General features: G+C 34.2%; 3 protein-coding genes across 5 annotated transcripts; all 3 read left to right on the top strand.

Annotated features, from left to right (window-relative positions):
• The first annotated feature begins 1,035 nt into the window (after nt 1-1,035).
• Nucleotides 1,036-4,785, top strand: LOC140920735 (uncharacterized). The gene is made up of 3 exons (XM_073369556.1): nt 1,036-1,137; nt 3,430-4,026; nt 4,342-4,785. The coding sequence occupies exons 1-3, from the start codon at nt 1,036-1,038 to the stop codon at nt 4,783-4,785; spliced, it is 1,143 nt and encodes a 380-aa protein (XP_073225657.1).
• Nucleotides 4,786-6,464: 1,679 nt separating this feature from the next.
• LOC140920736 (pentatricopeptide repeat-containing protein At2g22410, mitochondrial-like) lies at nt 6,465-10,154 on the top strand. Its single transcript, XM_073369557.1, has 4 exons — nt 6,465-6,566; nt 8,925-9,029; nt 9,472-9,554; nt 9,632-10,154. The coding sequence occupies exons 1-4, from the start codon at nt 6,465-6,467 to the stop codon at nt 10,152-10,154; spliced, it is 813 nt and encodes a 270-aa protein (XP_073225658.1).
• Nucleotides 8,805-13,234, top strand: LOC101499813 (uncharacterized). Of its 3 annotated transcripts, none has more exons than XM_073370461.1 (3): nt 8,806-9,029; nt 12,039-12,213; nt 12,313-13,234. In XM_073370461.1, the coding sequence occupies exons 2-3, from the start codon at nt 12,211-12,213 to the stop codon at nt 13,090-13,092; spliced, it is 783 nt and encodes a 260-aa protein (XP_073226562.1). In that variant the 5' UTR covers nt 8,806-9,029; nt 12,039-12,210; the 3' UTR covers nt 13,093-13,234. The 3 variants fall into 3 exon arrangements, with proteins under 3 accessions (XP_073226564.1, XP_073226562.1, XP_073226563.1); XM_073370462.1 differs by having other exon boundaries at nt 12,079-12,213; XM_073370463.1 differs by lacking the exon at nt 12,039-12,213 and having other exon boundaries at nt 8,805-9,029.
• The last annotated feature ends 382 nt before the right edge of the window (nt 13,235-13,616 follow it).

Consider the following 13,616-nt stretch of genomic DNA (forward strand, 5'->3'; position numbering starts at 1 on the left):
GCATTTTTTAGAAACAGAACATACCTTCATACAACAACAAGTTGTAGAACTAGAAATTGACCTTGTGACTGGAGAAACAATAAAACCTGCAACTAGATCTGAGACAAAACCGGAAAAAGAACTACTTGTGTACACAAGGAAGAAGAAAACTCAAAGGGAGGAAGAAATATGCACATCTTCAAGGCCAATCCAAAATTATGAACCTAATACAGATTTAGAAGTTCTACCAGGTAATATAGTTTTTGAGCCTAATGATAATTGCAGTCTAAATGAGACTGATCTTAACTTACCAATTGTTGTGAGGAAAGCAGTGAGATCATGCACTCAACATCCAATTAGCAATTATGTATCTCATAGAAATCTGTTACAAGAATACATGGCCTTCATCACCATATTGGATAAGATAAAACTTCCAAAAAATGTTCAAGAAGCCATCCAACATGTTGAATGGAAGACTGTAGTGGAAGATGAAATTGAAGCACTAGACAAGAATGGAAAATGGAAATTTGTGGAGCTGCTAGAAGGAAAAAAAAAACCAGTTGGGTGTAAATGGATCTTCTCTATAAAACACAATGTTGATGGGAGTGAGAATAGGTCCAAAGTCCACTTAGTGGCAAATGAGTTCACCCAATCAAATGAGGTGGACTATGAAGAAACATTTGTTCTAGTGGCAAGGTATGCAAACTCTAGAAATCACTTAATGGTCTTAAGTAATCCCCACGGACATGGTTTGAAAGACTAACCCGAGTTATTAAGGGTCACAACTTTACTCAATTCCAAACCGACCATACAATGTTTGTCAAGTATTCTAGTGAAGGAAAGGTGGCAATATTTATTGTTTATGTGGATGACATCATAATCTCAGGCAATGATGACAAAGTGATAGAAGAACTCAGGTGATTTCTAGCTAAAGAATTTGAGGTCAAGGACCTTGGACACCTAAAGTATTTTCTTGGGATGGAGATTGCTCGTTCCAAACATGGAATCTATGTATCCCAAAGAAAATATGTGCTAGACCTATTGGAAGAAACATGAATGTTAGAGTGCAAGCCAGCAGATACACCGATGGAACCTAACCTTAAATTGGCAGAACAAGAAGGCAGTCCCCACGTTGATAAGGAGAGATACCAAAGATTGGTAAGAAAGCTAATTTACCTAACTCGAACAAGACTAGATATTGGTTACTCAGTGAGTATGGTAAGTCGTTCATGAATAAGCCAACTGAAGATCACATGAAAGTTGTGACTCGAATTTTGCAGTACTTAAAAAAGACACCCAAGAATGGTCTTCACTTAAAAAAGGAACTAATTCGGAGTGTGAAAGTGTTCACATATGCATATTGGGGTAGTTCATTTACTTATCGCAAGTCAACAAGTAGGTAATGCACATATGTGTATGGAAACTTGACTACTTGGAGAAGTAAAAAACAATCAGTGGTGGCAAGAAATAGTGCAAAGGTTGAGTTCAGAGCAATGACTCATGGCATTTGTGAGGGAATTTGGTTGCAAATAATGCTTAAGGAATTAGGAATACCAACAGATTCCACCATAAGCCTTTGGTGCGACAACAAGGCAACCATAAATATTGCAAAAATTCCAGTCCACCATGATAGAAAGAAACATGTGGAGATAGATAGACATTTCATAAAAAAAAAAGATAGATGGTGGAATTATCAAGTTGGAATATATCCTTTCGAAGAATCAAACTGCAGACATACTGACCAAGGTCATTCACAAATCTAATTTTGAGAACTTAAGGTCCAAGCTATGCATGATTGACATCTACTGCCCAACTTGAGGGAGAGTGTTGAATTCCAAATTGTGGCTGAGAATAAGTCATTTACCGACTGATTATTCTGTAATTAATTTATTATATTATATAGGACAACTATAGTGAATATCAAGAGACATTGTACGGTAAATCTCTCCTATTTAATTCTGATTTATTTATTAGACTAGGGAATGTTGTATTTAAACCAGAATTGTAACCATTCTAATTCAAGAAATGAAAAGACCATTTCCTCAATAATTCACACTATCATAATGCATGTGTGTATTCCTTCTATCTCCTTATAATACTCCCTGAAAAAATAGTAGCATCGAGTTTATCTCTCTATTTTTCCAATTTATTATAGTAAAACATATAAGGGAAACATGTACAAGTATCAAATTGTCAATTAAAATTGTGTTTGATTTTTCTTTAACATATAACTTGTTAAATAATCTCTGATATCGTTAAGAAATACTCAATTGTACCATATTTGGTTGTCTTTCCATCAAACTCAATGATTGTTTATCTTTACTCACTCTAAATAAGCTGTTTATCGTTTTCGACTCAGTTGAAAATATTTTTTTAGGTGAAAACAATACTAAAGAACAATAATCATTCACAAATTCCTCTAGAATTTGTCTCACTAATTTAGATTGCTTCAAGACAAATTCTTTATCTTATTGGTTATTTTCTTTTGTCTGTGGGTAATGCTAAAAATTTTATTTTAAAACTAATGATACTTTTTTAAAACAAATGAAATTTATGACGAGTAGATATTGTTCCAATGTAAGATTGAGAAAACCTTAGTAGTTCACTAATCAGTGGATGTTGTCTTCCTCTAATAATTCTAGACTAGATCGAATTCCCAACATATAGTTCCAATATTTGATTTTGGATCTATAACTTGTCTTTTTGTTAACATATTTTTAAAAAAGAATTTTATAAATAAAATTTCTAATGCATAATTGATTTAAATAGCTTATTTTAAAATATTATTTTAAATATTTCATCTATTTTCTACAATTTTTTTTAAATAAGGAAATTTCAAAAAAATTAATTATAATGAAAAGTTAATTTGAAAAACTCTTCATAAAAATAATTTTTGAAAGATAATTTTTTTTAGACAAAGGTAATCTTTATCATATTAAAATCTCTAATAATAAATATTTAAATGTTAAAATTATTATTTTTAATTAATATCAAATAAAAATAAAACATTTTCTACTATTTTTAAATATTTTTTTATAAAAATTGTTTATAAAAATATAAAATCAAAATTATTTTTAAAAAATCTTAAACGTCAAATATCTAATATCTTATTTTTGATTTGATTAATTTTTCGTGTTGGCTAAATATGTTAGGAATTCCATCTTAATTTCATGTTTGTCTTATTATTGGTTCACAAAATGTTTCAAGATTTTATTGTCTAGTATGCCATTCATTTTCTTTTTCTATCGATTTGTTGAGGGATGTTGCTACTTTTTATTTTTTATTATTTACATCATCAATTTAAATTTTCTCTTTTATTAGTCAAAAAATGAAAATTATTTCCATCTTTGTAAAATTCTTCTTAAAAATAGTCATAACTATAATATGAGTCGGTCACTTTGTTGAATGGGTTATGAGATATGAAATATCATATTATATTCACCGTGAAAGCTTACAAATTTTTGTGTCACTGATTACTACCATACCCTCACCCGTTACTGGCAACAGCTAGATATCTATGAGGATATAGTATGGACATGCCCTGAAGACAGCAAACAGTACAAAAAACTGGTGGAGAAAGACCGAATATACCAGTTCCTCCTTGGTCTAACCAAGCATCTAGATGATGTAAGAGGAAGAATCCTTGGAACCAAACCTCTGCCCAACATCAGAGAAGTATTTTCAGAAGTGAGAAGAGAAGAGAGTCGAAGGAAAGTCATGCTTGGAAGCACTTATCAAAGCTCCATTAATGAAGGTTCGGCCTTGGCTGTGAAAGGAAGCTACAAAAAATCTAGAGGATGGTGTGATCAGTGCAAAAAATCAGGCCACAACAAAGAAACATGTTGGGTCATTCATGGAAAACCAGCAGATTGGAAACCATCTAGGTACAGGGACATTCGCGTCCATGCTGCCACATCAGAAGGGGGCAAAGTGTTGGCAGCCCCAGCACTTGAACCAAGTCCATTCAGCAAGGAACAAATGGAGATGTTGCAAAAATTGCTACAACAATCCCTTCAAAACACTAGCACACACTCAGCTGCTGCCTTGGCCTTCATGTGTCTATTATGTTGACAAGAGAATATTTAACTCATGGATTGTAGACTTTGGAGCCTCAGACCATATGACTGGGGATATCACTCTATTTGATGAATATTCCCCATGCAATGACAATTCTATGGTACGGATAACATATGGCACGAAAACAAAAGTGATTGGTAAAGGCTCAGTAATCATCTCCAAGGACATTACTCTTAACTCAGTTCTTTATGTTCCAAAGTTGAATTGCAACCTTTTGTACATAAGTATATTGACTCAAGATCTAAATTGTTCACTAAATTCTTGCCTCACCTATGCGAATTTCAGGATATGGATTCGGGGAGGAAGATTGGCAATGCTGAGGAATGTGCAGGTCTCTACTTCCTTCAAGCTAGTGAGTTCAAGGAGAAAAGAAATAATTCAGTCTATGTTGCTGCATCAAGTGGTGAAAACCTAGAGGAAGTTGTCATGCTATGGCACTATCGTTTAGGACATCCAAACTTTATGTACCTTGAAAAAATGTTTCCTTCTCTATTCAATAAAAATTCAAATCTGTTTCAATGTGGAATCTATCAATTATCCAAACACTCACACAAACATTATCCTCCTCAATCTTACAAACCATCCCAACCTTTTTCATTAATCCATAATGATATTTGGGGACCTTCCCGTGTTAAGAACATAACTGGTTCAAAATGGTTTGTGACCTTTATAGATGATCATACACGAGTTACATGGGTGTTCCTTATGAAAGAAAAATCAGTGGGATAAATTTTTTAGAACTTCAACAATATGATCCAAACCCAATTCCAAACCAAAATCCAAGTCCTACGAACTGACAATGGTCGTGAATACTATCACCATTCCCTCAAATCTCACATTCTCAAGCATGAAATAAGTCACCAAACGAGCTGTGTGAACACACCACAACAAAATGGTATTATCGAGAGGAAAAATAGGCATCTCATGGAGGTTACTAGGTCCCTTATGTTATCAACTAATATACCAGATCATTTTTAGGTTGAAAATGTCCTTTCAACATTATATTTAATTAATAGAGTGCCTTCTCAATCCCTCATGTTCAAAACCCCTTGCAAAACCCTTCTATCCATTTACCCACACATTAAAACCCCTTCATCCATTCCTCCTAAAGTCTTTGGTTGCACTGCATTTGTGCATGATAATCGGCCTAACAAAGGAACATTAGAGCTCAAATCCCTAGAATGCATATTCTTAGGATACCCACCAAATAAGAAAGAATATACGTGCTACTGCCCCATAAGCAAAAAAGTCTACTATTCCATGGATGGAACCTTCTTTGAAAATCAACCTTACTACACCAAAGTTGGACTTCAGGGGGAGAGAGAACAAAATATAGCAAAATACCAACCTTGGGAAATGAAACAACATTTGCAGCATTTTTTAGAAACAGAACATACCTTCATACAACAACAAGTTGTAGAACTAGAAATTGACCTTGTGACTGGAGAAACAATAAAACCTGCAACTAGATCTGAGACAAAACCGGAAAAAGAACTACTTGTGTACACAAGGAAGAAGAAAACTCAAAGGGAGGAAGAAATATGCACATCTTCAAGGCCAATCCAAAATTATGAACCTAATACAGATTTAGAAGTTCTACCAGGTAATATAGTTTTTGAGCCTAATGATAATTGCAGTCTAAATGAGACTGATCTTAACTTACCAATTGTTGTGAGGAAAGCAGTGAGATCATGCACTCAACATCCAATTAGCAATTATGTATCTCATAGAAATCTGTTACAAGAATACATGGCCTTCATCACCATATTGGATAAGATAAAACTTCCAAAAAATGTTCAAGAAGCCATCCAACATGTTGAATGGAAGACTGTAGTGGAAGATGAAATTGAAGCACTAGACAAGAATGGAAAATGGAAATTTGTGGAGCTGCTAGAAGGAAAAAAAAAACCAGTTGGGTGTAAATGGATCTTCTCTATAAAACACAATGTTGATGGGAGTGAGAATAGGTCCAAAGTCCACTTAGTGGCAAATGAGTTCACCCAATCAAATGAGGTGGACTATGAAGAAACATTTGTTCTAGTGGCAAGGTATGCAAACTCTAGAAATCACTTAATGGTCTTAAGTAATCCCCACGGACATGGTTTGAAAGACTAACCCGAGTTATTAAGGGTCACAACTTTACTCAATTCCAAACCGACCATACAATGTTTGTCAAGTATTCTAGTGAAGGAAAGGTGGCAATATTTATTGTTTATGTGGATGACATCATAATCTCAGGCAATGATGACAAAGTGATAGAAGAACTCAGGTGATTTCTAGCTAAAGAATTTGAGGTCAAGGACCTTGGACACCTAAAGTATTTTCTTGGGATGGAGATTGCTCGTTCCAAACATGGAATCTATGTATCCCAAAGAAAATATGTGCTAGACCTATTGGAAGAAACATGAATGTTAGAGTGCAAGCCAGCAGATACACCGATGGAACCTAACCTTAAATTGGCAGAACAAGAAGGCAGTCCCCACGTTGATAAGGAGAGATACCAAAGATTGGTAAGAAAGCTAATTTACCTAACTCGAACAAGACTAGATATTGGTTACTCAGTGAGTATGGTAAGTCGTTCATGAATAAGCCAACTGAAGATCACATGAAAGTTGTGACTCGAATTTTGCAGTACTTAAAAAAGACACCCAAGAATGGTCTTCACTTAAAAAAGGAACTAATTCGGAGTGTGAAAGTGTTCACATATGCATATTGGGGTAGTTCATTTACTTATCGCAAGTCAACAAGTAGGTAATGCACATATGTGTATGGAAACTTGACTACTTGGAGAAGTAAAAAACAATCAGTGGTGGCAAGAAATAGTGCAAAGGTTGAGTTCAGAGCAATGACTCATGGCATTTGTGAGGGAATTTGGTTGCAAATAATGCTTAAGGAATTAGGAATACCAACAGATTCCACCATAAGCCTTTGGTGCGACAACAAGGCAACCATAAATATTGCAAAAATTCCAGTCCACCATGATAGAAAGAAACATGTGGAGATAGATAGACATTTCATAAAAAAAAAAGATAGATGGTGGAATTATCAAGTTGGAATATATCCTTTCGAAGAATCAAACTGCAGACATACTGACCAAGGTCATTCACAAATCTAATTTTGAGAACTTAAGGTCCAAGCTATGCATGATTGACATCTACTGCCCAACTTGAGGGAGAGTGTTGAATTCCAAATTGTGGCTGAGAATAAGTCATTTACCGACTGATTATTCTGTAATTAATTTATTATATTATATAGGACAACTATAGTGAATATCAAGAGACATTGTACGGTAAATCTCTCCTATTTAATTCTGATTTATTTATTAGACTAGGGAATGTTGTATTTAAACCAGAATTGTAACCATTCTAATTCAAGAAATGAAAAGACCATTTCCTCAATAATTCACACTATCATAATGCATGTGTGTATTCCTTCTATCTCCTTATAATACTCCCTGAAAAAATAGTAGCATCGAGTTTATCTCTCTATTTTTCCAATTTATTATAGTAAAACATATAAGGGAAACATGTACAAGTATCAAATTGTCAATTAAAATTGTGTTTGATTTTTCTTTAACATATAACTTGTTAAATAATCTCTGATATCGTTAAGAAATACTCAATTGTACCATATTTGGTTGTCTTTCCATCAAACTCAATGATTGTTTATCTTTACTCACTCTAAATAAGCTGTTTATCGTTTTCGACTCAGTTGAAAATATTTTTTTAGGTGAAAACAATACTAAAGAACAATAATCATTCACAAATTCCTCTAGAATTTGTCTCACTAATTTAGATTGCTTCAAGACAAATTCTTTATCTTATTGGTTATTTTCTTTTGTCTGTGGGTAATGCTAAAAATTTTATTTTAAAACTAATGATACTTTTTTAAAACAAATGAAATTTATGACGAGTAGATATTGTTCCAATGTAAGATTGAGAAAACCTTAGTAGTTCACTAATCAGTGGATGTTGTCTTCCTCTAATAATTCTAGACTAGATCGAATTCCCAACATATAGTTCCAATATTTGATTTTGGATCTATAACTTGTCTTTTTGTTAACATATTTTTAAAAAAGAATTTTATAAATAAAATTTCTAATGCATAATTGATTTAAATAGCTTATTTTAAAATATTATTTTAAATATTTCATCTATTTTCTACAATTTTTTTTAAATAAGGAAATTTCAAAAAAATTAATTATAATGAAAAGTTAATTTGAAAAACTCTTCATAAAAATAATTTTTGAAAGATAATTTTTTTTAGACAAAGGTAATCTTTATCATATTAAAATCTCTAATAATAAATATTTAAATGTTAAAATTATTATTTTTAATTAATATCAAATAAAAATAAAACATTTTCTACTATTTTTAAATATTTTTTTATAAAAATTGTTTATAAAAATATAAAATCAAAATTATTTTTAAAAAATCTTAAACGTCAAATATCTAATATCTTATTTTTGATTTGATTAATTTTTCGTGTTGGCTAAATATGTTAGGAATTCCATCTTAATTTCATGTTTGTCTTATTATTGGTTCACAAAATGTTTCAAGATTTTATTGTCTAGTATGCCATTCATTTTCTTTTTCTATCGATTTGTTGAGGGATGTTGCTACTTTTTATTTTTTATTATTTACATCATCAATTTAAATTTTCTCTTTTATTAGTCAAAAAATGAAAATTATTTCCATCTTTGTAAAATTCTTCTTAAAAATAGTCATAACTATAATATGAGTCGGTCACTTTGTTGAATGGGTTATGAGATATGAAATATCATATTATATTCACCGTGAAAGCTTACAAATTTTTGTTATTTTCATTAAAGAAAAAAAGAACTACCATTAGAACAACAGTAATTGCAGGCGCGGCTACTCTGCCCTTATATCGGAAACAAAACAAGCCGGAGTCGCACCGAACTCAACTCGCCGGAAATTGCAGCCGAAAACAGCGAGAAACTCCTCCACAAGGTTTTCCTTTTTTTTTCCTTCTTATTTTTTTGGATTTTTTTCCCCTCTCATATAGCGCTCGCGAGGATGTTATGCCAACGCGATTTCCGGCTGCGATAGCTCCGATTATCGGTCGCATTTCTCAATTGCGCGCTACAGCGCTTCAATTTACATCTATGTTGTTGCCAAAAGTTATGATTTAATTTGTGAATAGGCAGTTGAAAATTTAGAGTGACATAATCAAACTATGATTATTTTATTTGTTAGCAAATTCAGAGATAGATATAGATATATTGTTACTTCGATTCCAAAATCCCCAAATTTAGGTTTCTTAATTTCATTTTTCCACACTAGTTCATTATTTTCTCCAATTGGAAAACCTATCAATTGGAAAACTACCCACAACTTTGTTAGGAAAAACCCTTTTCTTTCTCTCCTAGAAAGGTGCAATTCCCTTGTCCAGTTGAAACAAATCCAGGCTCAAATGGTGATCGATAACGGCTTTGCTGCAAGTCGCTTTGTTCCGTTCTGCGCTCTGTCGGAGTCGTGAGCCCTTGACTATTGTACTAAAATATTGTTTGGAATCCATGAACGAATGTGTTTTCTTGGAATGCGACGATTAGGGGGTATGTGGGGAGTGGTGACTTAGAAGGAGCTTTTATGTTGTATAAGAGAATGTTGCGATGTGGTGTGTTGAAGCCGGATAATCATACTTACCCGATGTTGCTTAAAGCTTGTTCTTGTCAATCTTTGAATTGTGTTGGTTTTGGTATACTTGCGCATATGTTGAAGTTTGGGTTTGAATTTGATATATTTGTGCATATTGCGTCGATCACTATGCTACTTCCGTATGGAGAATTGAGGGGAGCATATGACATGTTTGATAAAAGTCATATGAGAGATTTGGTAACCTGGAACTCCATGATTACTGGGATTGTGAGAAGAGGACCGGCAAATAAGGCTATAAAAATCTATAATGAAATGGTGGCAGAGAAATTGAAATCAAATGAGATTACGATGATTGGCATGATTTCTTCTTGTTCTCAGTTGCAGGATTTGAATCTCGGCAGAGAATTTCATTGTTACATCGAAGAACACGGTCTTGAGTTGACGGTTCTATTCACTAATGCTCTTATGGACATGTAATTGAAGTGTGGGGAGCTGTTTGCTGCGCAAGTTCTATTTGATAACATGGCACAGAAGACCCTTTTTTTCATGGACTGCAATGGTTTTAGGATATGCTAGATTTGGTTTTCTAAACGTTGCGCGGGGCATTTTATATTAAATTCCAGAAAAGAGTGTTGTGCCATGGAATGCCATCATTGGTAGCTGTGTCCAAGCCAAGCACAGTAAAAAGACATTGGCTCTATTCCATGAAATGCAATTTAGTAAGGTCGAACATGATAAAGTGACTATGGTTAACTGCTTGTCAGCCTGCTCACAACTAGGAGCACTTGACGCTGGAATATGGATTCAACATTATATTGGAATACGCAATATTTCTCTAGACGTTGACTTAGGAACTGCACTTGTCGACATGTTAGAACTGGACTGTAAAACTGAAGAAACTAGCAATCCTATCACGACATGTGCGGCAAGTGTGGAAATATTTCAAAGGCACTCCAGGTTTTTGAAGAGATTCCTCAAAGAAATTGTTTGACGTGGACAGCCATCATTTGTGGTTTAGCACTTCATGGGAATGCTCATGATGCTATATCCTATATCTCAAAAATGATTCATATTGGAATAATACCTGATGATATCACCTTTCTTGGTGTGTTATCAGCTTGTTGTCATGGAGGTTTAGTTGAAGAAGGCCGCAAATACTTTTCCCAAATGAGCTCTAAATTCAATATATCTCCTAAGCTTAAACACTACTCATGCATGGTGGACCTTTTAGGAAGGGCTGGTAATTTGGACGAAGCAGAAGAACTTGTTAAAAATATGCCCATGGCGTCAGATGCTTCTGTATTGGGTGCGTTATTCTTTGCTTGCCGTGTTCATGGAAATGTTCTAATTGGAGAGAGGACGGCTTTTAAGCTTCTGGAGATTGATTCTCACGATAGTGGAAACTATGTTTTGCTCTCTAGCATGTATGCTGAGGCAATGTGGAAGGATCGCAAGGAAAATAATGAAGGAGATGAGTGGAGAAGAGTCCTGGTTGCAGCTCGGTTGAGATCAATGGCATTGTCCACGAGTTTGTAGTGAAGGATGCATCACACCCACAGTCTGAATGGATTTATTAATGTGTGGTTAACTGACAAAACAACTGGAGCTTCCTGAATTTACATGATGCTCCTGCTTATGGAGACAATTTCTTTTCCTAAATTTGTCAGCCTGGACTTAGCTTTTTCATTCTATTGACATTGTTTCTGCTTAGAAAATGTACGAGTGTTGCTTGAAGCCATGTCTCTCGAGTCCTGCGTTCTTTCATTCATTTCTATCTTCTTTTGTCATTTTATTCAATTTTGAGTATTTGGTTTGATTATTATATGTGGCTATACTTCTGTGTCTTTGTTGGAAAGCACAGAGATTTACGCTGCTCATTTCCAAATATCTCTTGGTTAGGCTGCTGCATGATCCATATTCTCTTCAGTTGTCTGGCTTTCATTGTATAGGCCACTGGTTGGTTTTTGTCCTTGCTTAATAGTTTCCTCCTAACTATCAATTCTTCTACCCTAGGCTTGGTTCAGACCTGCAAATGTGTTGTAAAGATTTAACATGGTCAATAATTGATATATTTTACTTCAATAAGTTGGGGTTTGTATTCCTATGGTAGATGTCAAGCTAAAGAGAAATTCTGAATACATATATAGATAGAACTCTTTGCTCTTTTATATTGCTAATATGAATTTTGATCACTTTTGCATTTCAAATAATTTAATTTTTATTTTTTCAATATACAGTATCAACAAGGCCAAAAGATAAATTGTTTAAACCATTTAGATAAATCACATCGCTGACACTTCCTTCATGATGAATCATATATGTCTTTATTTACTTGTGCTTTCTTCCTGTTGCTATCTACAGCTTGTCTGTCATGTTAACAAATCTGCAATCTTGGGTTCAGGACTTAGGAGTTGGGAGGAAGCTGACATTATGAATGTTGTCTTAACATTGACCATAGCAATTCAGTATTGGAATTGATAAAAAAAGTAGTTTAGTTATTTGCATATCTCAAACAAAGTAAACAACATTGAAAATGGTAAGTGGAAGAAGTTGCTGCTACGTACTCAGTCCCTTTTTGCCTTTGAAAATTTATTGAACAATTTAGGTTTACTAACGGCTATTTTTCCAATAATAGGCATCATACAAGGAATTACCCAAAACTGCTCAAATCCGCCTTGTGAGTTCACATGAGGAAGTTTATGAACCATGTGACGATTCTTTTGCACTGGTCGACGCCCTTCTAGCCGATCGCACTAAACTGTTGGAACATCGTCCAATGTTGTGTATGGAGATAGGCTGTGGTAGTGGATATGTTATTACTTCCCTGGCTCTTATTCTTGGGCAAGAAGGTAGTGGCGTGAATTACATTGCCACTGATATCAACCCACATGCAGTGAGGGTGACCCACGAGACATTGGAAGCACATGGAGTTAGTGCAGAGTTGATAGTAACTGATATTGCGTCAGGACTTGAGAAACGACTAGCAGGGTTGGTTGATGTTATGATTGTGAACCCTCCGTATGTGCCTACACCTGAAGATGAAGTGGGGGCCGAAGGGATTACTGCTTCTTGGGCCGGCGGTGAGAACGGAAGGAGTGTAATTGATAGAATTTTGCCCATTGCAGACCGTCTCTTGTCGGAAAAAGGATGGTTGTATATGGTCACTCTCACTGCAAATAATCCTTCTGAGATATGCCTTGAAATGAAAAAGAAAGGGTATGCTTCAAAGATTGTTGTTCAAAGATCAACAGAGGAAGAAAATCTCCATATCATCAAGTTCTGGAGGGATTTTGATAATGAAGTAGATGAAATAAATAACCAATCTACTTTCATGGGATCTTTGCTTTCACAAATTCCTCCATTTTCGTTCTGGAGAGGCAACAATGGCAACGATAGTGACAAGAACAAGTGTTGAATGTTGACTCAGAAAGTAATTGATTGTCTACGATTTTGGGATTTTGTTGTCTTGGCAACTTACTTTGCTTTGCATTGCCTTTGGTTTACAGAATGCTTATAAATGCAACTACCAATTCTTACCTCACCATATAGGTTAGTTATATTGATCTATTGAAGCCATTTAACTCTATTAAAGACCAATTATTCAATATTTAGGACCTAATAGGCAAAAATAGTCGATTAGTTAATTAAAAACTAAAGAAGTAGCTAAAAGTTAAAAAGTTAATTTTTATGTGAGGTATTAAACTAGATGATTGAAATGAAACTTAAAAGTGTGATTAAGTTAACTATTTAAATGATATTGAATAAACATATTTGTATAACGTTAAATAAACAAAATAGCTATAAATATTTTGGGCAGTCTCTAAGTGCGAGGCAGAGTTTCTTGCTTAGCACCAAATTTTTGTGTGAAGAATTCAATCACTGTATCCACTTTGTACCAAATAAATGAGAATAAACTTCTACACCTTCCACTATCATCCA

Source organism: Cicer arietinum, chromosome 6 (genome assembly GCF_000331145.2).
Source record: "Cicer arietinum cultivar CDC Frontier isolate Library 1 chromosome 6, Cicar.CDCFrontier_v2.0, whole genome shotgun sequence".
Classification (NCBI taxonomy): Eukaryota; Viridiplantae; Streptophyta; class Magnoliopsida; order Fabales; family Fabaceae; genus Cicer; species Cicer arietinum.

Bases quoted from the DNA above. Each gene is read 5' to 3' on its own strand.
- LOC140920735 (XM_073369556.1), top strand. From the start codon at position 1,036: ATGTTAGAGTGCAAGCCAGCAGATACACCGATGGAACCTAACCTTAAA. The intron at 1,138-3,429 runs GTAAGAAAGCTA...TCACCGTGAAAG, and splicing joins AGGAGAGATACCAAAGATTG to CTTACAAATTTTTGTGTCAC. The intron at 4,027-4,341 runs GCCTTCATGTGT...TGCGAATTTCAG, and splicing joins CACACTCAGCTGCTGCCTTG to GATATGGATTCGGGGAGGAA.
- LOC140920736 (XM_073369557.1), top strand. From the start codon at position 6,465: ATGTTAGAGTGCAAGCCAGCAGATACACCGATGGAACCTAACCTTAAA. The intron at 6,567-8,924 runs GTAAGAAAGCTA...CAGTAATTGCAG, and splicing joins AGGAGAGATACCAAAGATTG to GCGCGGCTACTCTGCCCTTA. The intron at 9,030-9,471 runs GTTTTCCTTTTT...TCCCTTGTCCAG, and splicing joins GCGAGAAACTCCTCCACAAG to TTGAAACAAATCCAGGCTCA.